This window comes from Neoarius graeffei, chromosome 10, assembly GCF_027579695.1.
Source record: "Neoarius graeffei isolate fNeoGra1 chromosome 10, fNeoGra1.pri, whole genome shotgun sequence".
NCBI lineage: Eukaryota > Metazoa > Chordata > Actinopteri > Siluriformes > Ariidae > Neoarius > Neoarius graeffei.
This window is the reverse complement of record NC_083578.1, coordinates 57,302,146-57,329,763: the sequence shown is the minus strand read 5'-3', so window position 1 is coordinate 57,329,763 and position 27,618 is coordinate 57,302,146. Positions and strand designations below refer to the sequence as shown.

Sequence of the window (27,618 nt, the reverse complement as noted above, 5' to 3'; positions counted from 1 at the left end):
GTGGTGTCACGTATTTTCTTATATTTGCCTTCCGGGTTTTTATATGCTGTTCCGTCCCATGTATAACAAGTGTTCCATCCCGCAATGCCATTTTTGTGACATTTATTTAAATAATGTATAATCTTACCTTTTTTGTTCCAGTTTCACAGAGACATCCATCACGTCTACCATTTTATTAATCGGTACTTACATTAGTCATCCCGCCTTTATAGATGAACCCGTCACATATGATAAATAAAGTTAGAAGAAAAACAAAATATATTGTTTAGTTGTTTTACTGTCAAAACATATAACTTAACTACTATTTATTCATTTATTTTACAATTTCTTGCCTCTTCCCCTACCTCTACCTTTTCGTTTCTTCAGCTGACATTGTATACATTTCAATTTCTTATCTTTTTTGATCTGTGCTTCTGTTTTATGACCCACAGGAATTTAGTATCAGGTTGGGATTGAACATCTACAAATTTCAAAACTAGTGACATTGACACTGGTCTTGCAAACCGAGCCACACTTCTTAAACATGTTAACCTGAGATAGTTGCCTCCTCCACTGTCTAACATATCAACATCTCCATCATGACAGTTAAAAGTGGAGACAACTATCCAGTGAGAACCCATCCCAGCAGGATGGCGCTTGTTCCACCACACGGGATTTCTTTGTGATGTCATGCCGAGGTATATTCCGTAATTGGATTTCCGGGCTTTTAGATCAATTTCGATTGAAAATATTGTGAATGTAACGTTAATACAATGTGACGGGATATCATAATACTGGATAATCAAAGAATAAATGACAGTGATACAACCCCGATTCCAAAAAAAGTTGGGACAAAGTACAAATTGTAAATAAAAACGGAATGCAATAATTTACAAATCTCAAAAACTGATCTTGTATTCACAATAGAACATAGACAACATATCAAATGTTGAAAGTGAGATATTTTGAAATTTCATGCCAAATATTGGCTCATTTGAAATTTCATGACAGCAACACATCTCAAAAAAGTTGGGACAGGGGCAATAAGAGGCTGGAAAAGTTAAAGGTACAAAAAAGGAACAGCTGGAGGACCAAATTGCAATTCATTAGGTCAATTGGCAATAGGTCATTAACATGACTGGGTATAAAAAGAGCATCTTGGAGTGGCAGCGGCTCTCAGAAGTAAAGATGGGAAGAGGATCACCAATCCCCCTGCGCCAACAAATAGTGGAGCAATATCAGAAAGGAGTTTGGCAGTGTAAAATTGCAAAGAGTTTGAACATATCATCATCTACAGTGCATAATATTATCAAAAGATTCAGAGAATCTGGAAGAATCTCTGTGCGTAAGGGTCAAGGCCGGAAAACCATACTGGGTGCCCATGATCTTCAGGCCCTTAGACGGCACTGCATCACATACAGGCATGCTTCTGTATTGGAAATCACAAAATGGGCTCAGGAATATTTCCAGAGACCATTATCTGTGAACACAATTCACCGTGCCATCCGCCGTTGCCAGCTAAAACTCTATAGTTCAAAGAAGAAGCCGTATCTAAACATGATCCAGAAGCGCAGACGTCTTCTCTGGGCCAAGGCTCATTTAAAATGGACAGTGGCAAAGTGGAAAACTGTTCTGTGGTCAGACAAATCAAAATTTGAAGTTCTTTATGGAACTCAGGGACGCTGTGTCATTCGGACTAAAGAGGAGGACGACCCAAGTTGTTATCAGCGCTCAGTTCAGAAGCCTGCATCTCTGATGGTATGGGGTTGCATTAGTGCGTGTGGCATGGGCAGCTTACACATCTGGAAAGACACCATCAATGCTGAAAGGTATATCCAGGTTCTAGAGCAACATATGCTCCCATCCAGATGACGTCTCTTTCAGGGAAGACCTTGCATTTTCCAACATGACAATGCCAAACCACATACTGCATCAATTACAGCATCATGGCTGCGTAGAAGAAGGGTCCGGGTACTGAACTGGCCAGCCTGCAGTCCAGATCTTTCACCCATCGAAAACATTTGGCGCATCATAAAACGGAAGATACGACAAAAAAGGCCTAAGACAGTTGAGCAACTAGAATCCTACATTAGACAAGAATAGGTTAACATTCCTATCCCTAAACTTGAGCAACTTGTCTCCTCAGTCCCCAGACGTTTACAGACTGTTGTAAAGAGAAAAGGGGATGTCTCACAGTGGTAAACACGGCCTTGTCCCAACTTTTTTGAGATGTGTTGTTGTCATGAAATTTAAAATCACCTAATTTTTCTCTTTAAATGATACATTTTCTCATTTTAAACATTTGATATGTCATCTATGTTCTATTCTGAATAAAATATGGAATCTTGAAACTTCCACATCATTGCATTCCATTTTTATTTACAATTTGTACATGTGAGTATGATGTTCAGTATGAAACCCCTGAATATTTAGAAAATATAACGTTATTGTAATGTACCATCCCATTCTGGTTCATACTTTTCATACCGGGTTATGGGAGACACCCCTACAGAAGGAAAGCTGTGGTGTCATCACACCACACAATGTAAGGAACTCTGCACAGTTGGTTGCTATAAGACTACATTGGAAACCCGGCTTCCCCTAAAATTTCATCCAAACACAGCAATGAAATGTTTACCAGTATGTCTACATTCTCTTGGTGAAATTCAATATTTTTGTGAAACAGATTCGGATATCTCAGTGTAATATTGCACTGTTCATTCATTTAATGCAAACTGTTTTCAGTGAATAGTGCAGCGTACATGAAAATGTTCTTTAAAGCCCCCAACATAGCGCTGATAGAAACTCAGAGACACCATGCTTCTCTGGGACCCTACTGCAAATTCAAAGTCAGCATGTTTTCAAGGGAAGGAAGATTAACACTCCTTGAACAACAGGCTTTTAATACGTTACTTTGAGTCTTGCCCAGAAGCCGTGCATCTCTGCGGGTGAATGGGAGTGTGAACAGGTGGGTTTTGCATTGAAAAAATATCTTGCTGTTTATTGGACAGTGCGTTTTTCGCTTGTCCTGCCAAGATTTACAGCTTCTTTGAGCCACAGGATGATGCACAAACAAATCTGCATCCAATTCCTGAAACTGGTACACAACATTTAAAACAAACTGTGATATGAGCAAAGTTAATGAATCGGATTCAGGTGGGTGGACGCAAGTAGAGGTCTGCGCAGGACAGAATTTTCAGTCCCGCTCCCGCCCGCTCCTGCAAAGAATTATGATTTTCAGTCCCGCTCCCGCCCGCAAATCCTGCATGATGCAGACGTTCGCGTTATTTCTCATGAAAGTTCTTGTCATTGGCTTGGGGAATTAAACATGCTGAGCTTAGCTGAGCTTTCCACTGACTGATCCTTCACCTAGCGCATGTAGCGAGGGTGCACATTGCCAGGCGGCATGTGCAGCTGAGGCTTTACAGAGATACTCAACGCATCTGTCACTTTTGCGTTGTTCCCTCTGAACTCCAACAATTGTTGTCCTTTTAAGACAGTACAGACATGGCGATTCAGGCCTGATGTACCTGATTTATGGCCGTTGTATGTCAGAACCTTTTGGCACTTATCACAACAAGCAAAGGGCAGCTGATTTCCCTCTGCGTCGTACACGAGTGAGAACGACTTCCAAATGTCTGATTTCAGGACTCTTGACTTTTTAACAGTAAATGTACCTCTTTTTAAAGCAGCACTTACTTCTGAAGCACTGTGAGCTTCACTAGAGGAGCTCTGCTCTTCTGCCATGATCGGAGATCTCAAACACAGGAGAGCGGAAAGGAATCGGAAACGTACGCGAGATTAGACCACATCCGCAAATTTAGGCATCTTAAAATGTTTTTATTAATGCCAAATAAAATATCCAGCACAAATTATATATGATAGACATAAATTAATAATTTATAAATTTTATTTTAAACACGTTTTTAGTTAGCGGGACTGCAGCTTATCACCTCTCCCGCCCGCTCCCGCATTGTGCACTCCCCCTCCTGCCCGCGCCTGCAATGAGCTTTCAAAATTTGTCCCGCGCCGCACTGCTTTGTGTCGGGTCCCACGGGACTCCCGCGGGAGTGCAGGGCTCTAGACGCAAGTTCCCGTCTGCTGGTCTCTTATTTACATATCGCATACATAACACTCCAGTTTAACCTCAAATAAATCAAACTTACTGATGCACAGCTTTTCCATATTATGATTAGGAGAGCTCTCAAAGCGACAGAACCATGAATCAGTAACATCTCAAATCACTGATATCTCAAACTTAAACTTCTCGGCACCAGTCAGAATCGCTTGGAGGTGCAGTAGCAGTTAGTTGTGTAGCCTCATTCAAAGCAGTTTTACATACTAATATATCTTGTGTGTAATTTGTAATTATTGTAAATAAACTGTATTTATAAAGTTCTGTTGGTTTATTTGCATTCATATCTGAAATTTCTTGTTTATAGCTTTAGCTAACGAGTTGTCACCACCTTCAGCTTGTAGCTTCGCTGCTTTTTTGGCGTACAATGTAAGAAACTGCTAATGTTGATTTTAGAAACATTTTTGATGCTCTTTGAGTAGAGAATAAAAATTGTCAATGCATATATTATATTATATTATATATTATATTATATTATATTATATGGGGGCGGCACGGTGGTGTAGTGGTTAGCGCTGTCGCCTCACAGCAAGAAGGTCCTGGGTTCGAGCCCCGGGGCCGGCGAGGGCCTTTCTGTGTGGAGTTTGCATGTTCTCCCCGTGTCCGCGTGGGTTTCCTCCGGGTGCTCCGGTTTCCCCCACAGTCCAAAGACATGCAGGTTAGGTTAACTGGTGACTCTAAATTGACCGTAGGTGTGAATGTGAGTGTGAATGGTTGTCTGTGTCTATGTGTCAGCCCTGTGATGACCTGGCGACTTGTCCAGGGTGTACCCCGCCTTTCGCCCGTAGTCAGCTAGGATAGGCTCCAGCTTGCCTGCGACCCTGTAGAAGGATAACGCGGCTAGAGATAATGAGATGAGATGAGATATTATATTATATTATATTATATTATATTATATTATATTATATTATATTATATTATATTATATTATATTATATTATATTATATTATATTGACACAAGGGTTTTCCTGGGACATATGCCACTCATTTTTCATATGAGCTACATCCAGGACATGGAGAACCAAAACCATGACACAAATCTTCATATGTCACTCGTGAGGAAATCGATTAATTGTTTTAAAAATGTACTTTTTGTTTGTGAATGTGTCTGTATAATAAAAAGAAAAATCACACATTGGCTTGAAGATGTGAAGTTTATCTTCTTGTGTTGAAAAACTTGTATTTTTTATATGAAATACATCGCTGATCTGAGTGACATATTTTCCGATATTTTATTCTGATGACGTCACCCCCAGTGTTTTCCCACTGACTAGACGCGCGTTGTCAAAATGATGAACCGGTTCAAAATTAAAAGTTTTTTGATTAACTTGCATGTTTTTTGTGGATGTGTCCATATAATATAAAGAACATTACACAGTTGCATGAAGATATGAAATTTATCTTCTCGTGTTGAAAATATTTTCACTCGTTCACTTCGTTCACTCGTGAATATGTTCACCACTGGAAGATAAACTTCATATCTTCACGCAATTGTGTAATATCCTGTGTGTGTATGTGTGTGTGTGTCTATCTATCTACACTGCAAAAAATTGAAAACTGAATTTGAGGAGAAAATTACTTAATACTAGTGAAATTATCTTGCTGCATGGACAGATATTTTTACTTGATAAGACATCTTAGAATAAGTTGGTTGCAATCTAGAACTAGATTTAATCTCAGAATTGGTGTTTTGTATTCTTCTAAAAGGAAATGCTAGATCATTTCAACTATTTTCAAGATATTTTCATTTGCTATCTGTCTGTCTGTATGCATGTATGCATGCATGCATGCATGCATACGTATAAAGACATGGCTGTGCCAGGCGCCACTGGCACATCTTTTACACTCCAACCTTTATACTCCACTTGCTAAGTCATATTTTTATTCTGGTGGAAACTGTGAGGTGTTTAAATTTGGAATTACATATTGAAATAAATGTTCAATATACCCATCACAGGCTTTATCAACTTATAAAACATGCCTTCCAACAACAACACATTGATTCAACTGTTTAAAATAGCAGGGTAGAAATCCACAGCACAAAGATTGTGCTGGATAAAAATGGCATTATGAATTTTAGGCCTTCTGGCAGTGGACCAGGAAAAACCAGCCTTTATCAGATTGGTTTGGCAGCACTATATTTGGGTCTAAAATGCACAGGGGTCCGGGAGAGAGAGTGCATTACTGGTCCAGGCAGAAATAGCTAGAACGCTCAATCAGTGGATTCTGAGATAGGTGGAGAACTGTAATCAGCAGTGTCTGCACACAAAAAGAGCATAGAGAAAATACAAGTAGATATGTGTGTGTGCACAAGTATACAAATTAAGATGGTTATTCCAACCTCAGCTCAGAACCCTTTTTTCTAAGAGTCAGAAAATTAATTAATTACTTTATTAATCCCCGGAAGGGAAATTCAAATTTGCTACCAAGCTCCTGAATCAAAGAAGAAGTAAACATGTCATATCTAGAAGATAAAATCGTCTGAAAAAAGAATAAATAAAATAAATTTAAATAAGTTCAATAACTTGAGTAAAAGCAAAATGAAGTAATTTTATATACAATGAACAATGAGTGTATGTGAATATTAAATAAATTGTTCATGAGGTCAGCAGCAGCTAATTTTTTTCGAGTGTATTGGAGCTTCTGACCACCCATAACCCTGCACCATCAATGTTGTGTAGAAATGAGCGCAGATTTGAGCCACAGAATGACACACAAACGAATCTGTCTGATTCATGCATCATTAAAACAAGCTGTGATTTGAGCGCAGTTATTGAATCAACTTCAGCTGTGTGGACACAAGCTACCACCCACTGGTCTTTTATATACATGTCATATACCAGTGTAACACCCTAGTTCACCCTCAAATCAATCTAATTTACATGAAACACGGCCTAATTTATACAGATCTTGCCAAAGTGAGCAACAAAAAAGAAAGCATTCAGCCAGCTATCAAGCTTTGAGGAAAAAGAAAGGAAAAATATAATACACTGAAGCTCGCTTAGAGGTGCTTTTGTCTGAGGTTGCTGCAAATGAAGGCAGTTGTGGAATATATTTGAGGTTCTTGTGTGTGCAGTTGTGATTTATCATTATTTTGCTTTTTATTGTTCTTATGCTACTTACTGTACTTGATAAACATATTAATTAATCATAATGTAAACCAAGCATTTTTTTTTCAGGTTGTTAAAATGTTACACCAGCACTTACATGCACCCTGACCACACATTTGGTAATACAGATACACCAAAGAAAAAAAATGATTGAAAAAGAAAACCGAGAGTGGAATTTGCATACGCTTGCTTTACACTCAGATTTGACTGTCTGCAACTTTGATGAGTCAGTAAGTAGATACAGCACAGGCCATGAGATCAGAATAAGCAGATGAAAGAGCAGATATAGACAGCCCCAAGGTGTGTTTTTCTGTCTCTTTATCTCTGTCCTTCCTCCGACTTGTCCTTTCTTCCTGTAACCTTACATTGGCTCTAGCAGAGGCACATGAAAAAGAAAGGACTTGAACTTGTTCATAAGGGTTCTGGATTAAACTACAGTTCATTCCTTTATCATCGTCATCTGCTCATTTAGTATGAACTTATTGAAGCACGCTTAGGAGAAAATCAGTTCATTTAGTGTAATCTAAAGACTCGTTTGTGCATGAGTCACCTTGCAGCAGAAAAGGTTAAAGAAGCGCTGCTGTCGGCTACCAGGCTGGGCTTCTGAGACAGAGTCCGTCAAAGTGAAGCGCAATTTACAGTTTGTGTTTGTTAGAGGGCTCTCAGTGGGAGATGTTCTGCCATGCAGCTCAGTGAGTCTGTGTGGGTGAGTCTTTGTGCACTGCCTGTATGGCTTCTCTAATCTCCTTAGAGAGTAACTGCTTGTTCTCTCCTATAATAAGAAAACAATTTGACATTGTATGATTTAATGTACCTCTCAGCTTCTGAGACTGGAAGAATCTCTGAGTCACACAGATTTACAAGTGTTAAAGCCTGGCCAAAACCGGAAACTCGCTTCAGCATCTGCCTGTTACACTTTCCATATTAATTCATAAACTTGTGTCTTCTTGGATGTTGCTCTGTTCCATGTGTACATTGTGTGTGTCAGAGTGAGTGAAAGTCTTGCTTCACTGTGTCTGTGTTTGTTTAGGTATCACACTTTCCCCCTTGTTCTTAGTGTTGTTTTGGGCTGGAGGTTCAGCCATGTGTTGTGGCAGGGGAGCGAGAGAGAGAGAGAGAGAGAGAGAGATCTGGGCTGAGTCTATCTCACATACCTCTGTCAGATGTGGGACTAACCCGGGTTCAGGAGCAGGGTTAAAGAAACGGCAGTCCATCTGCAATGTTTCTTCAAAGCACTGCAGCTCATTTTCATAACACGTCATGCGAGGGTGTAGCGAGGTGACAGCCAGGCAGACCGGAGCAGGCTTTTAGCGGAGACTGATACTATCTCTGAGGATTGTTCGGGGGGCTGCATTTGGACATGTTTATTTATGCTGTGCCCCTATCTTGCCAATGTACCCTGACTTGAGGTGGAGGAAATTCAAGCAACTTTTTTTCATGTGCTGGTTTATGAAAAACATGTCTAAGATAGGGAGGGTGAGGTACAAATGACAGTCGGTATTTTCTGGGTTAATATTGAAGTCTCATTGTGGTACATGGTGTTAGACACACATTTCTCTCTGGCGTAATAAGGAATATTGATTTACATCATTGTCAATAATTCATGTTGGATTGCGAAGGATGCAGCTCAACATGGCTGAGTCAAAGGCATACAAAGGCGCTGCTGACAGCCGCTATACTACTCATATCTGACCACAGCTAAGATGTTCATACCTATAGGCAATTTAGAGTAGTCAGTTAACCTAACTGCATGTCTTTGGACTGTGGGGGAAACCGGAACACCCGGAGGAAACCCACACAGAAAGCCCCCCGTCAGCCACTGGGCTTGAACCCAGAAACTTCTTACTATGAGGCAACAGTGCTAACCACTACACCACTGTACCACCACACTATTCCTACTTGGTTCTAAATGAGAGCCTTTAAATCATGCTTCATATTATTCAGATTATTGTTGATGTCTGTGATGAGATTAATTGGCTTGATTAAATGCAGTTTAATATGACGGATGACTTGAACTTGAAATGTGCGAGAGTGGCCCAGTGTGTTAGTGTATAAAAGCAGGCGAGCATCTTGAAAACTTGAAAAACAATCTGTAAGTAACTCTGTTGATGACATCCAGAGCTGCGGATCTGAAATTCTTTTGCCGCAGACCCTGATATGTGTGCCTGTTCCACTGGGTTCTGCTATTTTTCAGATTATTCGCCTGTCTTGTGCGTTGTCTCTTAGTGCGTACACATGTTACAGCCTTTTTGATGCTCTTTTAAGCAGATATTATCAAAGCTACTTTCAACAGGTGTCCCTTGCAGGATGTATCTCTGCTTCTTTGATGTCCTCTGTATGCTCCCTCTCCATGTTCACCAGTCCATCATAATTTGAAAGACATACTCACACAACTGTGCTGTTTTTATCTGTTCTGAGCACCTGCAAGCCAACTTTCCTGCTTTGAACGTCCTTCATGTAAGCTGCTCTTGCTGAAGAGATGCTTCTCTCAAAGCTCATCTTGGTGTGTGTGTGTGTGTGTGTGTGGTGTTTTTTTTTTTTTTTTCAGCCACTTTGGTGATATTTGACACAAATGGTACTTTTGTGCCACAAAAACCAGCCTTTATGTATTGGGGTCGTTGTGCATTAAGAGCAAGATCTCTCGCGCTCTTTCTTTCTCTCTCTTTCTTTCTCTCTTTTTCTTTCTCTCTCTCTCTCTCTCTCTCTCTCTCTCTCGCTTACTTTGCTTCTGTCCTCCAGAGGATAAAAGATGTCTTTGAGAGCCACACTTCCAGGCTGTGGTCCATGGTGAGGTGTTGATTGACAGAAATAAATTAAACTTCCTTAGCATGATGTGTGGTGTGATGCAGTTAAACACCGTCATTCTGTTGTCTGCATGTTGCCAGTCTGGTTCAGAATAAACACTCGAACTACAAATAATTTTAGGATCACATTATTGATATCTTGAAGCTTGTTTCTATTGACGGTTATCACAGACAACTTAAAATCAGCTGTGTCACATGATTCAAGGTCATTGTAGTGTTACTAGTTAGAACAGCTGGAGGTAGACTTAACAGATCTGTCGTGTGTATTATCTGGTGCTTATGTATCTGTGCTGTTTGTTGTCTCAGCTGCAGGACATTTCACAGACAGGTCTCTTGATTGCTCTGCTTTTAGCTCTACAGACTGAGGCTTTTAGACAGGATGCAGGATCTGGAAGGCTGTGGAAGCTTAATCTGTGGTTGGGGAAAATCATAGATTCCATTTATGAAAATTGGAGGTCTGTTTCTAGTTTGAAGCCATGTCTGTTAATGTAGTTAGGGTAATTGGCATCAGGACAGAAAAAGTACATTGTGGCATACATTTCAGATGCTCACATTTGAGTATATGCAAATAATCGTTAGTCTTTTATTAGATATATTGTTTGATATTGCAAAGAGGCTATAATGGGGAGTTTATGAGGGAGTAGCTTGTTTAGATGTAGGCTGGCTTTCTGCTTGATTGTGGGGTTATGAAGTAAGGCTATGCAGTTAACTTGTGGAAATTCAGCCAGAAATAGTGGAAACTAATCAGACATAGCTTGAATGACTCTTTAGGTTTTCCATTCATTGTGCTCTTAAAGTGGTAAAAACGGCATATGAAATTTAAAGCAACGCATATTCTGAATAACGTGCATGCCCAGTCTGGACTGAAGCCTGAGCTATGCTTCATTCTGAACAAAGGACTTTGGAGAGGTTAAAGCAAGGTAGTTTGGAAAAATTATTTTCTGAAATGAAACTGGATGCCCACTGGATGCATTCCGTTTTAAAGGAACTCATTAAAGTTCAAAATCCTAAAAAAAAAAAAAGCCATATAATAATAGTCAGTAATTTCCCATTAGTTGGTCCAGTTCTGTATAATCTTTCTCAGATGAGGCAACAGGAGAAAAAAAAAAAACCCAGCAACATCCTCATCTCTATCAGTGTGCCACCACTGTATTTAAAAAGACAACAAAATGTTTACTTTAACCTATTGATCCTTGCTTTTTACTCTCTACCCCACCAACTGTTGTTTACTGGACAGTGAAGATCATAATACTGTTTGGAAATATCATGAACACTTTCCAAAGTTCATTTCAGCCTTTTGTTTGAAACGCTTCTAATGAAGCCTAAATCTTCATGTCAGCATGACTGAATACTCGCATAATGCTGGCTCATGCTATATCATGTTGTATAGATGTCAGTAGAAGCCTTTGGCTCTTTCATGGAATCAAAATGCATTCGGCTGTTTTACTTGTGTGTGTGTTTGTTTTATTTATTTATTTATTTATTTATTTATTTTAAAAAAAACCCTAATGATCCACTTCCATTAGCCTTTATTTCTCTACACTGGAGGACGTTGTCTTTTTCCTTCTCTGCACACACAGAGGCTAATGTTTTTAAATCAGACGAAGCTGTTTCACTAACTGACATTGCATCGACGTGCTGTCCGGTACAGCCGACCTGATTATGGACCAGTATGGATCCAGCCCTCCCTCTTGCCTTTAGAAGAAACCTGCAGGCTACAAACGGCAGTGGCCGAACAAGGCAGATGGGGCGCATTCAGGGTCAGGGGGGAAAGAATCAACATGTTTTAGCTTAACTGTACAGGAGCAGCCTGTGACTCTTTTTCCATCAGTTTCACAGAATTGTACTGAGGTGTTTTTACCTTGAGGACACAAAACCGCAAGAACAGATCAAATCTGTTTATAGGCTAAAACCCAAGTAAGGCTTTTTATCAAAACTGTTAGGGCTCTTTAGAGCATGCATGAAGTGATGTTGTTGTAAAGGGCAATCCCACCCACATGTGATCTATAATTCAGTAATGTCCCACATGCCCATGTGGTACACAGGGAAGCTAGCGTATTGGTAAAACTTGGCTGAAATCTAAAGGGAAGCTCCACCTGCACAGATGAATTCATTCCTGTTTGAAGTCATGCAGTAGCCATATTGGGTTGCTACCTTATAAGTCTCCAGAGGATTTCTTTAGGAGATAGATTGACTCATTCAGAGGTCTGGCCTCAAGGGCAACTTATCAGTGGGGGAAAAATCCAGCAAAGACAAAAAAAAAAAAAAAAGGAGGAGAGTGAGAAATTGGTGTAACCCAAGCCAGGGCTTTATGTGTAGGGCTGCACGTGCTTTACGAGACTATGGTCAGACCAAAATAAAACTCACTGGTGCGGGAGAATCGCCATAGAAATCACACTATCCTGTTTAATAATGTCACTATGACTTTGTCTCTTTTGCAAGGGGAAATGGGAGACAAGAGACATGCATTCTACAAATACGACCCCTGCAGAGAGAAAGATAGCTGAAAAGAAACGAAGGATGAGCTTTTAAAAAGATAAGGGCTTCGTTTCCAAGGCTGCGGACAGAATCTGTTCACGTACAAAAGGCCACCCTTCAAAAGCCATCTGTGAGCTGTTCACTTTGGAGCGCCAGACAAGTTCCTACCATTGCACTGCCATTTACTGGTGGTTTTACGATCAGAGCTTGACGCCATTTTCTATTTTCATCAATGCATTTGTGTTCTTCAAGCTCAGAACAGCTTCGCACTACTTAACACTACTCGCTGTGTTAGGATGTGAATCATGGTCATCTCATGTGATACTTTCCACTAAATCTTGACAACCGATGATAAAAAATTTCAGTTCTTTGAAGTGACTGCTAATGTTCTTCTTGGCTCTGCTGTAGTTTATACAGTGAGATGAGAAATTATGAGATGTACTTTCCATGTGCATCAAATGCACACAATTTCCGATTTGATGTTCACTTAGGTTGCCACAGAACTGAACAAAGACAGGATGTGTGAGTCCCGGAAAGAATCCGAGTCAACTTGCTATCGGACAGCTGACTTTACTCACACTCGTACACTAATCACATGTTGGGGATGCGAGCCGAGCCAAAAGTCACACAGCGAGTCGTCTATATGTGACGTCATTCAAACAGTGGAAACTGGTAAAACCAAGATACTGCTACAGCTTTTCAGCTTGTTCATACTGAATATGTCTGTTGTCATTAGGTTAAACATCATATTTTATTACGAATGTTAATTTTCACCAGCTTTATAATTTTGAACATTACCCAACAATTGCCAGGAAATATTCAAAGTCCAGACTGACCTGATCCAGACAGCACCAAGTTTTGTATCCAAACCTGACTATAGCTTAACTGTCTACTGTTCAATCTGGAGACTGAATATAACTTGTCATTCCTGATGATAGCACCTGTTACCTTGTGGGGACAGTGACCGCCGTCAGCAGATCATTGGTGAACACAATCTAATCAAAAGACTCCATCAAAGGACTGTCATAGCATTTGATAACTCTGAGTGCTGGTGTCTTAATGGTGGTCTGCTACAATGTGTGTGTCCGTCACCCATCAGAGATCGCGAGTGACTCACTGTGGCCTATCCCAAACTTCTCAATGCCAAATTTACCATTAAAAATTATGTTGAAGCTCTTAATTTTTTTTAGTTTCTATTGCCTAAACTTTACACAGTATTTGTACAACTGATGTGTTCTTGCTACTGTGTGCTGAAAAACAAACTAGAGCCTTAGACTCTGAGAACATTTTTCCAAATCCCACAAATATATGTCCAATCCCAATATCGTCACATCCTGTCGGTTTCAAACAGCCATTTTCAGCTCTGATGTTTAGTCAGTTATGACCTGAATGGTAATATATAGTGACATGATGACATGTAAAAGAAACACACACGTGCATTATACTGTAGTGAGTGAGTAGACAAAAGGTGGAAAAATATGAGAGTTGGCATCTTTGTTATTTTTCCTGTTTTTGCAAAGAATGTCACTGATTTCCTGAGTTATTGTGCTCACAACTGTCACTCATTTTGACTAAACCTACGCCAGTGTGTCAGAAAACTATTGTTCCAGATATCTACTGCATGAGAAGAATTCCCCAAGTTTGCCATTTTCAATCAGCCGCTCAAACACGCTTCAGTTGATGAAGGATGACAGAAACTCCTCCATGCAAACCTCACCTTCTCCTCATCCATGTGGCTCTGATGTATTTTCTTTGGATAAAAGGTTTCTGCTCTCACTGAACAGAAAAGGCAGTGGAAATGTATGAATTGTAGTTTGTAGTCTTTATTCTTCGCGCCAGACTTTGACAGAGACAACGTAAACAGAACAGAATCTTTGACGGCATTAGCGAAGAACATCTAGGCCGTCTTTATTGTTGTAATGTTCTAACTGAAGCCAGTGATGATATGCCTGCGGCATGTGGGTAAGTCGCAGTTGCAGGGTGTGGCTCAGTGTGTTTGAGTGTGTGTGTCATTCTCTTTCACTTTCCACAAGCAGAAACATAAGCTCAGCACAGTGAGTCACCCTTCCTTTTTTACTTGCCACATTGCCTGCGAGGATCGGCCGCCCCCACCTTTCAGAGAGGCGTAATCAGACACATGATGAATTGACAACAGCTTCTCTTGCTCTGTTCTGTATCCCTGTTTGGCTCGAGTGGTCTCATCAAAGTTGGTTGGAGAAATTAATCAGCACCTAGATTGATCATCACAAGTGTTGTAACAAAGAACGTGGTATGTCTGAAGGGGAGTCAGCCAGAATAAACGAGTTGAAAAGTCCATCATTTTTCATTAAGCTTTGCTGCATGTTTATTTGCATGCTGCTAACTTTTCCGTGGCTTTAATGAGCATGGAATGAGTGAGGCCTTTCATGTGGGGAGGAATGAAAAAGTCAGCGGAAAAGCAAACAAAGACTTGGTCTTGAGCATATACACGTGTGGAGTGGTTGGTTTCAGTAGCGCATGCAGTGTGCTTATACATCTTGACCATGCTACGTAGCTTGGTATGGGTGTGTGTTTTTATGTGGCTTTGGTGATCAAGTCATGCATTTTTGCACCAAGTGTATGCATGTGGACATGGTTTGGGTGTGTACAGTTAAGGAGTATTTATTCTTAATCTTCTCAAAGTTCTTGCTCAGTATAATCTTATTTCCTTGTTCATTGCTGTGTGTGTGTGTGTGTATGGGAGTTTGTGCTGGCCTGTGAAGTGCACATTCTTGGTTCCTGCCCTTAGGACTCCTTTTTGTCCCGTAACTTCATTGTCAGACCTTTTGTTATACTCCTCCTCATCCTCATGTTACACACATTGAAGCACTAAAATCCCACATGCTGCTAATACCCACATAGGCCTGGGCGATAAAACGATAGTGATGCGTATTGTTGAGAGACACTTCATCGATAGCAAAAAGAAAATTGTTTGATAGACTGTTTGATAGTTTCATGCAAACCACCAAAAAAGCACATAATGAATACGCAAAGTTCGGTTGCATGAACAAACCCCATGCATGCTCCCTCCCTGGCTCATTCATATCCCTTGATAATGGAGCGTGCTACGAGTGACACGCAAACAGCCACGCGTTTAACAGCTGTGTTGTTCGGTTGCACCACTTATATGTGACAACAACAGAAACCGCGTGGAGTGAAAAAACAAGCTTTTATACTTAAAACTCCTAGGTTTTAAATATACTCATGGTGGTAACCGGCCAAAAGGGCCCACGTTCCCTGAAATGTTTTAATAATTCATTCTGGCGTTTTAGTTAAATTGTGGCCAGGTTTTAATAATTCATGGTCACGTTTTACTCATTCCTTCATTTTACTTAAATTATCCAATGCAGCTGTTTTCAGTGGCCTAAATGAGAGCGATGCATTAATAAAAAGCAGGCTGTGCTATTCAGAAGGCATTAGTAAAACGTGGCCATGATATAACTAAAACAAGGGAACAAATCAGCAAAATGTGGTGATGATGATGATGATGATGATTATTATTATTATTATTATTATTATTATATTTTTTAGTGTCATGAGCAGGGCTCCATGGATTTCGGATCGCATTGGAATTCACGCCGCTCAGTAAATCCTGCATTATTTATCAGTGACAAGCACGGGTTGCTTTTAAATTTTGTATCTGCGATTTCTGATTAAAAAAAAAAAAAAAACCTATTGATTTTTGTTACTGACATGAAAATATAATGATGAAATGTATACAGACAATTAATGTCCTTTTAATAATGAGGAAAAAAGTGTTGCCTCAGGCTTGCTCATTAGGGATAAATTTATTAACGCATATGTTTAAGATCTATATTTTTACATACAGCTGCTTTGCAACAATGTATATTGTGAAAAGCGCAATAAAAATAAATTGACTTGATGCTGTTAAAAAGCTGAATGCACTGACTTTACTCAGGCACTCCATGTTGCCATGGTGACGTTGACAATAACACGTAACTTGCATGCTGATTAATATTGTCTACAGCTCTCGGTTCATGTGTCCAATCATTCCAGAACAATGCTGTTCCTTTTCACGATACAGTACATTGTTTGTTATTATTTATCTATTGCTCACAGAACAATCTCATTCTTCATACCTATTTGTTAAAATGGGTCATCAAATATAGTTTGGATGACCGTTAATATTCCTGGGTGGTTCGCTCAAGTAAAGTCTGTGTGGGGAAACACTGTGCAGATGATAAGGGAACTGTTGATAAAAGTAGGGTGTTTAAACTCAAAATAAAGTGGTTAAATAATCAACATTTTTTTCTCCTGATAATGAGTCTATTTAAAATGTCTTTAAAATTATCGATATCAACTGAAACATTTTATCGTGATAAATTTTTCAGCTCTATCGCCCAGCCCTTACCCACAGCTGACTTTTCTCCTTAAAACTAAACCCAAGACTGCAAGAGACCTTTGAAAGATTGCCACAGAGTAGAAAAGCTCCTCCCTGGATCTCAGTGCTGCAGGCTGATGATGGAAAACCGTGACTTTTATACCCGCTGATAGATTACACTCGTGTATTTTCTCCAGGATCTCTAATAATCCCTGCTGTCATTTCTCATCTCCCTGAACTGAAATTGAGATTTATCAGAATTGGGCAGCAGTCCGGCTTGTTTGATCCTCAAGGTGGGAAGGGTTTAGTTGCCTTTCCCTGAGGCCAATTGAGTGTGGAGGAGGCACTCTTTCTACACTCACTTCTTTTATGACTTTAAATTCTTCTCATCTTTCAAAGGCAGCAGATCCGATGGGGATGGGTGGTCCTGGGAATGCTGCTTAATGTTGGCAATAAGGCATAAAGACTAAGAAGACGTACTCAACTATCAGCCCGAAAGTTAGATGCCTTTTTTTTTTCCTGCAGCAAATTAAGTCTTCACAGGGATGAAAGGACCCTGTGACTCTATTCCTTAAAAGAACCCTACAGTATTAAGTCTCTCGTGGTCAGGTTACTGTAATTTTGGTTTTATGTGACGTTCACTGACACATCGAGAGGCTTTTGTCCATGTGGCACTTTTCTGAGTCCTCAAATGGCCTTAGTAACAGTAAAATAGTTCCCTCTTTCAGTAATGTGGACAAATATAGCACATTTTTTACTTAGGCGGGGTGCAACCCAACATTTCCTAACCATTTTAGGGAAGGCTTTTCTGCAAAATTGTGTTCAAGAGAGGATGAGCTGGATGAGGTGTGTTTCTGATTGTAGAGACGAGAACTTTTGTTTGGATAATACATTTTACTGACGTGAGAATGTGTCTGTTCTTGTTTGGGGTGTAGAGAGAATTGGGATGAAGTCAGTAGAAGGTCCCAGAAAGGTCCTAGGTTAAAGTAGTTAAGATTCAAAACTAGTAATCAGAAGAATGTAAGTTTAAACTGGAATTGTTCAGCTGTATGTTTGAATTATGTCAAGTCAAAGTGGCTTTGGATGAAAACATATAAAAAGTGTGTGTGTGTGTGTGTGTGTGTGTGTGTGTGTGTGAGAGAGAGAGAGAGCTGGGCTTGGCCATGGAAAGAAAGGGAAGTGGCATGGTGAGGGAGGAGGCTGTGCATCACTGCTGTACAGATCCTGATGTGATAATGGGGTAATAATAGCAGGCCTGCCACTACCCATCTCCCACCACATCAGTCTCTCTCTCTGTCTCTCTCAGTCAGTTCCTATTTATCCCTCCCTTGTTCTCTGTACATTCTGTTTCCTCCATCTCCTTCCACATCAGTCAGCTGGCTTCATTCCTCTTTCCCTCTCTGTTGCCCCCCACCTCTTGTGATCCTGCCTCTCGTGCTGGTAGATTTTACCCAGCAGGTTCAACCAGACTCCCTTCTGCTCTTAAGCCTTACACAAAACATACACTCCTTCATACGTAAGCCTGCTATCAGGTTAATAAGCAGAACTTTTGTATTTGTGTCTTTATCTTTGACACACCCTGTGATTTCTGTTGCATGCTATATCTTGTCTTTTTTTAACCAATTTTTTCTTTACTATCTGTGCAAGACAATGAAAATAAGATTTGCTTTCAATACTTTTGCATTTCATAGCTGTGTTTAAATTCCGCATCTCCTGTTTCTAATTCCTAAGTCATACTGTTTTTACATTTCAAGAAGAGCCTAGAAATAAGATTTTTCCTGATTTCAAAGATTGGCTCTTTTTAATAAACCTGTTCTCTCCCGTCCCCCCAAAACTTGCTTTCATTTCACTGCAGCTACGGAACAATCATCCAACTTCCTGTCTCTTTCTCAAACACACTGCTTTCTAATTCTCTTCAAAGTGAAAAGGAACATCTCCTGGGTAACTTTTTGCTAATGCCACGAGGCTCAGTCGGATTAGGTTTTAATGCCATTTAGGGCTTATGATGGCTGAGTCATTTTTTTGGTGTTGTTTTCATTAAAGTCTATGATTATAGCAGTGTGGCGCTCATAAGACCTGGAGGAAATTGTGTGAAATCTTTGTATTGTTGCAGTAATTTGAGCTGTGTGAAAGATCTTTTGTATATTTGAGTAGTTATTTTGTAGTTATATTACAGTTTATGGTAAAACCAGTTTGATTAAAATGCAATACTTAGGCAGAGATTGTAGCAAGGTAATAACAGGTAATGAAATTTTGGTAAATTTTGCTTTGAAACAAAATAATCTTTTTTTTCCCCCTTTTTTTTTTTTTTTTTTTTGCTGTTTCAGTTGAATCCATGGCAGCTGGTCCTGCTGTTGGAATTCCTGCTAGAAGAGACAGAGCTGAGTGCGTCCTGTCTCAGCCTGCTGCAAATGACGTACAAACTGCGGAACCAGGATGCTGAGGTAACACACACAGCTTACATTAGTCCTCTCTGGCTTGCACGATCTGCATCCCAAATTCCGTAAAGCTGTTTTGTGACAATATCTGTTGTTCAAAGGGATATGAAAAAAAGAGTAGTATAACAAAATCAGACTGAACCTCTCTTGTATTACTGACTCTGTATAAATTGTTGGTTGTTTCGCTGTATACGGTACAGTGGGAGGCTCAGCCAGTGATATTACGAATCAGGCTCTGTGGCTTTGCACCCATCACGTCTGATATCAAAGCCTGAAGTGGCACCCAGAAGCTTTTAGCTGGAGTACGATGTTAATGTTCAAGATCATTATGATTGCTGTGGTATATTTTGACAGATTAGGTGACTGAGAAATAAACAGCAGAGAACATAACAGTATGAACTGACACTCATACTAAAATCTCATTTGTATCACACTGTGACATGTGAGCTAGTCGACTATCAGTTATGTGTGTGTGTATAATATATATATATATATATATATATATATATATATATATATATATATCCTTCTACAGGGTTGCAGGCAAGCTGGAGCCTATCCCAGCTGACTACGGGCGAAAGGCGGGGTACACCCTGGACAAGTCGCCAGGTCATCACAGGGCTGACACACAGACACAGACAACCATTCACACTCACACCTACGGTCAATTTAGAGTCACCAGTTAACCTAACCTGCATGTCTTTGGACTGTGGGGGAAACCGGAGCACCCGGAGGAAACCCACGCGGACACGGGGAGAACATGCAAACTCCGCACAGAAAGGCCCTCGCCGGCCACGGGGCTCGAACCCAGGACCTTCTTGCTGTGAGGCGACAGCGCTAACCACTACACCACCGTGCCGCTACACCACCGTGCCGCCCATATATATATATACACACACACACACACTGAAGAAGACTCAGGCACATGCAATGAAATAATGAAATGCTGTAGAGCAAAGATGCCTTCAAAAATAATGAAATGAAATATTTCTACATTAAAAAAATACCATAAAGATCAGTAAGCAGTGATGCATGAAAAAAGGCAATGTCTGGTGAGATGACCCTTTGCTTAAAATAAATAAATAAACAAACAAATAAATAAAATAGTAGTCTTAGGTACAGTGAATGCAGTTTGATAAGGAAATGAGCTGTAGGTTTTACTGAGCATCTTACAGAACCAGCCACAGTTCTTCTGGGCACTTTGTCACACTCGCTTCTTCATTTTGCACCAAAACCCAGTAGCCTTCATTATGTTTTTGTCTGAAAAGTGGATTGTTCTGTAATGTGCTGCTTTCTTTACTGACGTACAAACATTTTTCTGTAAACATTTAATTTTGTGCTGGAAAATGAATATTTGGAAATCTCAAGTATTTTTGTACTGGTTCCATAATGTAGAAGTCATAAAATAAAAGTCTATAACAAAGTTTATACTAAAAAAATAAAGTGCCTAAGACTTTTGCAAAGTACACTGTGTGTGTGTATGTGTACAGTAGCTGGACACACACACACACACACACACACACACACACACACACACACACACACACACACACACACACACAGGACTGTACACATTTGAACAATGAGCTTAAACCTTATGACATACTCATACAGTAGCTGGATTATGTTCATTATATAAATCTGTGCTGAGGGGTCTGTCCATTTTACAGTTAAAGGGGTCCCTGGTTCCAAAGTGTTGAATAAGACCTAGTCAGCTAAGAATTTGGGTGTGTTTTACAAATTGCATATTCATGTTCATAAATACTGGCCTTTTTAAACAAGGATAAACGTGTGGAGGTGGAGCTACTGTAAATGCTACATCATCCCACAAACATGACACTGAGCAAGCAAACACGCTGCCTGAATCGCATTCATTTCATTTAATCCCACTACTCCTCTGCCTCACCTGCAGCATGACCCAACATAATGAGGCCTTCTGAGTTCAAGCAGCTACACAACATACAGCCTCAGCTCACAGTCTGAAAACTGGCCTGGCTTCAACTCAAGTGAAAGCAAAAGTCCATTTTACACCGTCTGAAATATTTCCACCTGCTGTTTCTACAGAGCTCTTCTTAGTGCTGCTTACAAGCTCACACTGCCACCTTTATGTTCTCAAATAACAGAAGAAAACAATGCCATTATTATTATTATTATTATTATTATTATTATTATTATTATTATTATTATTATTATTATATATTTTTAGATCTCTGTTTACTGAAGTTATTCCTGTAATAAGATTAATACTGTCACTAGTCATACAAAATTTTTTGGACCTAAAATGCTCCAGTCTTTTCACTCTGACCTTGTGTAATTCATTTGAAAGATAGACATCAATATGTAAACATAAAAGCATTCCTTTTTTGTTGAACAAAAGCAGCAAAACCAGCAGCTGATTTCAAGAGCATATTTCACAGATGCGTCTTGAAAAATAACAGACAATAAGAACTATTATAATTTCATAATTATTGTCTTTGTGGTTAATTAGCAATGTGGTACTGACGATATGAGAGAAATCTAATATTTTTAAGAAAATAAATAACCTTTATAAAAAAAAAAATGAACAAAACCACAATAATTCTGGAACTGACTGCAGCTGCACCCTAACCTTTCTAGTATTTAATCTGCAATTCGTTTACACTTTCCTGCAGCCAGTTAGGCTACTTTGTGCTTCTGCTCCATTCAGAGCAGGCCAGCTTCTTTGCGGGAGCAAAACCTGGCAGATCAGCAGCAAGCCACCAGCCCCGTTCTTTTGTAATGGAGCACTTTTAGAAGGCTAACAGATGGAAAGTGATAGGAGGTGGTAAGCACAGCGAGTCCCAGACTACCACGGCTCGTTTCAGCCCGGAGCCCATGGGCAGATTTTCAGCCGAACCTTCCAGGAAAAACAAAAGGCTCTCTAAAAATAAATTGCGTTATTACTACCACACCCCCTCACTGTCTCCTCTCATCCTTCCTTCTCCCACTCTGCCTTCCTCCCTCCTCCTCCCTGCTACTTCTGCATGATAGCTGCTGTCTTTCCAGCAGACATAATTTTCCAGCCTGCCATTTATTGCCACACTGAGGTAATGTAGGCTTTTAGCATGGACTTTATTAGCTTCAAGGGCAGGGTGGTGCTCAGTGCTCAAAACGTACCATATTTTTCTTCATATTAACAATAATATTGAGACTTTCCTGCTAATTTTTCAACAGCCAGCACTTTAGGAACATTTAGGCAGTACTGAGCATCCCATCATGAAGCGAAGGAAATTGAGATTTAAAAAAAATAAAGTATGCACAGAAAATTAGATTCATTTCCTTGATGCTGTATCATTTGCGAATGTGATCTGTTCAGTAACCCAAAACATCTCAACATGAAGCAGATGCAGTTGTACTACGCTTCAGGGCAGTACATTGTATTTGAAGTGGCTGTAAATCTTATGTAGATTACCCAGGCAGCCAGCTATAGCTTTCAATGTGATGCTTTGTGATGAGGTGAGCTTAAGGCTAAGGGTTATGGCAAAACTTGAAGCTGGATCACTGGTTGGTTTAGGGTTTGGTCAGTCTTCCCTCAGGCCAAGTTTCATTCTTCTGACCAACGACATCCTTGCTGTTGTATTGAGCCAAATTTCTCTTAAGCATGATGAAGTATTTGGACTGGGCTTGAGAATCCCACACACATCTCCACACCTCTCAGAACCTGACACTTTCCCGCTTTCCTTTAATCCCAGGAATGCAGCACACGGTGTGTGAGTATGAGGTGAGGTGTGGAGCTTTAGCATCATGGTGTGTTGTTTCATGTGGACTGTTCTCTTTCTGTGTGTGTGTGTGTGTGTGTGTGTGTGTGTGTGTTTGTGCTTGAGTACCATCTGTTGGTCAGACACACAGAACGCATTGTCCCACAGCTGCTTTCAAAGATCCGTCTCAAAGTTCACTCGGTCAGCCCGGCCAGGAAAAGAGCATTTGATATGAGCCATGTCAAAGAGCCTCAGAAATCCACTGGGTACTGTGTGTTTGTGTTTGTTCACGCGCGTACATGAGAGACGACCAGTCCGTGACCTTTCCTATCAGCTAATCTCTTAATTGCAAGAGATTTTTTTTTTTCAATTGTTACTCCATTTTTCACATCTGGTGCTTCCAACTCTGTGCGTCATCCGAACTACTAATGAAAATGCTTATTGATTCCACATTTTTAAAATTCAACACAAGAAGACGACAAAAAATGTTGATGAAAATGTGAAACAAATTATTTGTAAGACAGCATCAGCACTAAAAACACAATCAATCATATACATGTATGTGTGTATAGGAAAAAAACAAAATTTCTTTCCTTCATGCAGGTAGAGAAATGAAGTAGCACAAGTACTTCTGTCAGTGGTTTGAACTATGTTGGGGTAATGAGTGACCAGAGGTTCCTTAGCTAAGTGTGATCGATAGACAGATTGATTCTTTAACAGAAATAAATATATATTTTTAAACAAAATGGGATGGCCAATTCACAGCAGCATTTTTAATTCGACCCACCAGCCAGCTCCTTATCATATGACGGCTCCCAACCACATGCTTGGTTTTTTGAACTGCTGCTCAAGCTGCATCACAGGGCAGCATAACACGCTCTCAGCAAAGCACTATTCACCCTCTTCCACATGCATGAAATCAAAAACACTCTCAATTCCCTGCAGTTGCCGTGAATGACAGGCTGGGGTATTGTCCATATTCTCATGTATACTTCTGACAATAAGGTGAAGGCTTTTCTGTTGCACCACTTGGGAGATTTTTTTGTTAATCATGTTCAGTTTGACATTGCTTAGTGTGTCCTGGTACAAATGTGCACATGGTTGTCATCTGAAATATAATGAAATTATCTTCATGGACTAAAACTACTCAAAATGTTATGACTAAAGCCTCGCACATCTTTAAAGAACAGTTTTAGCAAGAGTCAAATTCGGACTAAAAAAAAAGTTAAGAAAATCTTTCATGCAAATTCAGGTGGATTCCAGGATATCAGTGTCAGGGGACGTTGTACCTGTAGGTGTTAGTAAACGTGGTGTGTGTACGTGTGTCTCCACTGTCACCCCTGGCAGCTGCAGCAGGTCTCACGGTTACATTGATGGGATAGGTCCCCAGGCACAACAGCTGCCTCTCTCAGTAATTACATGGGCATTCCACAGTTTATCACTCCAAACGTTCTTGTACATACACACGTCTTCTCACACATGTTCTCACATAATGCTAATGCAGTGTCTTCTCTGTCCTGGGCACAGACACAACATAGAAAAGCATGGCCTGTCTGTCGAAACCCTGTGTTCATGCTGAAGTCATTGGACAGTGATTGGAGTGATGAAACAGGAAGTAATCAGAAATAAGTACAGAATGTCCCTCTCACACTTTTTTTCTTTCTTTCCTTCTTCTGAGTGTTCTACTTGTCAGTATCATCAAGTTCAGAGTTAATCATTCTTTTTCTCAGTTTCATTTTGCTGTTTTGTTTTCCACCATTGATGGTGTTTAGACACACACGCACGCGCATGTGGTTTGTGTGTTGTTCCCTGTGTGTGCTTGGTGGATGTGTTCGGATAATTACAGCTGTGTGTTTTCTCTCGGAAATGACCCTGCCTGCCCTCACTCCTTCTATTCAGTCCAGCTTTAAAAGTGCTTTTACTGCTGCTCTCCTACACACACACACACACACACACACACACACACACACACACACACACACACACACACTGTGTGTGGATGATGGACAGTGATTCCATTTTCTAAAATCTTCCACTTACTTCACACCTTCAGCATAAAGCTAAACACTCTGTCACCCTCACAGGTCATTAATCATTAAACTCCAAATAACTCCTTCATGCCCTTTACACACTCCTTCCTGCCAATTTACCCACGTTCCAAACGTGCGCGCGCACACAATAAATCTACATAGAAGTAGTAGAAATGTCTGTCCCTTTTGTTGTACAGTACCAGTCAAAAGTTTGAACACGACTTCTCATATTCATAGGTTTTTCTGTATTTTGACTGTAATTTCACAGCTTTATACACTTGGCATTCTCTTAACCAGCTTCATGAGGTCGTCACCTGGAGTGCTTTTCAGTTAACAGATGTGCCTCGTCAAAAGTTAATTAGTGCAATTTCTTGCCTTCTTAATGTATTTGAAATCAAACAGTAAATAGTAAATAATAACAGTACAGTAAATAGCCCTATTCCGCAACTGTAGTAATCCATATTATGTCAAGAACCGCACAACTAAGTAAAAAGAAACATCAATCATTACTTTGAGACATGAAGTGTCTTTTAATTAATGAAAATAAAGAAAAACCACTGAAGTAGAAGGTGTGTCCAAACTTATGACTGGTAGGAAAGTAAAAATATACATATGTAATATACAACTTTGCCACCGTTGTTTTGTCAGTCAATTCAGACAGTTAAAAATGCGGGAAGAAGGAAGGACTGGAGAGAACATGAGAAAGAGAGAAGAATGGGGGAGCTGGCTGGCCTCCAGCAGGTTAATGTGTGTGTATATGATTGTGGAGGTAAATCAGCAGTAGACAGAAAGTAGAAGTTATCAGCACAGTGCCACTCCACAGTTGAGCAGCTCTGTCTCGAACACAGGAAAGAGCAGGTGGGATGGAAATTCATTTTCTCTCTCTCTGTCTCTCTCTCTCTGTCTCTCACACACACGTTATACACTGTATGCACACTCACAGCTTGGATGCTACATCCTTGCATCTTATTCTCGTAACACACTTTAAGAGGTTATATTCAACTATTGCCAAAGAAGTATAACAAGATAGAAGATTGGATGCTGTTTCATTTCTTGGGGAAATTCAAGAAATGAAATGTAATGTTTTTCAACCTTATCTTTGTTCACCATATCTGCAGCGCATGTGAAATTACCACCAGTCGTCATTTTGTTGACACATTTCTCCGTACTGAGACAAGAACAAAAGCCCTGCTTACTTGAAACTCACTCATACAATGGAAGTTTACAGCGCAGCTTCTGAACTAAGTTTGCAAACTTGTATAAGACAAGTCTGTATAATATGAAAGCAAAACTACATTTATGTTGAAACCGTCATGAAAGTTTCTCTCATTTCACTTTCCTGAACATTTTATTGCAGCATGTTTTTTGTAGTATCAGACAAACGCCTTTATTACTAAATTATAACCAGAAATTCTTCCCTCTGAAAAAATTACGTTGGCAAGTGAAAATATTTTGAATATAGTTAAATGTGTCTGAGATTTATCATTGAGATTCATCTAAATACAATTTATAATCATAGAATAATCAACCTGTTTTTCAATGCTTTTATTTAAGCTTTAGATTTTCTTATTTGAGTAACAGATAATTTTGTTTCTTTCTCGAAATAAATGCTTAAAATTAGTAAAAATATTTGACAATAAAACTATTTCAAGCTTGAAGTTAGTAAAAATGTTTAGAAATTGCTTTCTTAAGCATACTGTACTTGGGTTTATTGTAATCTTAATAGGAAACACAAGATTATTTCTAGATTTGATCATATTCAAGGTATTTCCATGTTCTCTCTCTTTTTTTGCAGTGTGCACATAAATGAGTTATATTTACTTATGTGTTTCATAATTGTTTAATTTCCCCTAGCCTTTCATTTCCTGTTTATAACATTTCTATTCTTTTAAAATACAATTGTAGCAGGTAGAGATTAGGTTGAACAAAATGTTGGTGTTTAATAAAATTGTTCCGGGTATATCACCTACTTAGGTTTTATTTTTAATGTGTTTGTGTCTATATCTATACTGTCAGTTGTCTGCATTAGTCCTATAATGTCTCTCTCTCTCTCTCTCTCTCTCTCTCTCTCTCTCTCTATATATATATATATATATATATATATATATATATATATATATATTTGACAACATAGAAAAGTATTCACTCTGAAAGTTTTAATTAATTAAGGACCTTTTTTTTGTGCATGAAAAAAGGTGTTCAGTCATATCAAAGCATGTGCTGCTGATGTCCTGGGAAATTTTAGTGAGAATTAATTTGTATCATGTTTGTGTACTGGGGTGGATCAGTCTCCCATAAACCAAATAAAATGGACAGGCATGTACATGCATCTTTGATTGAATCATATTGTTCAATGTTTTGATTGCTTAGCCGAGAGGAAAAAAGGAAAGCAGGAATAATGTAAGACAGATTTGTCATTTTCTGGTTATGCTTTTGTCTCTTGCTAACTGTGATCAGAGAGGCGAGTCTAGAAGTGGGAGAAAAAAATAACAGCTTCAGTGTGGAATGTGAGAGGTAGTGGGTCAGGTGGTGGTTGGGGGAGGATTTTGTGAGGTCAGAGACCTGAC

The 27,618-nt window shown here is 39.6% G+C and overlaps 1 protein-coding gene across 6 annotated transcripts in view; it reads left to right on the top strand.

The window, feature by feature from the left end:
* The window catches only part of aopep (aminopeptidase O (putative)), a 126,419-nt gene that overhangs the window by 91,755 nt on the left and 7,046 nt on the right, over positions 1-27,618 (top strand). For 5 of the 6 annotated variants that reach the window (XM_060931920.1, XM_060931919.1, XM_060931918.1 and 2 more), the window contains one exon: positions 19,195-19,311. In XM_060931920.1, coding sequence (XP_060787903.1) covers positions 19,195-19,311 — 117 coding nt within the window. Of the gene's footprint in view, positions 1-19,194; positions 19,312-21,217; positions 21,437-27,618 lie in introns of those variants that run through there. The other variant, XM_060931921.1, reaches the window with a different exon arrangement.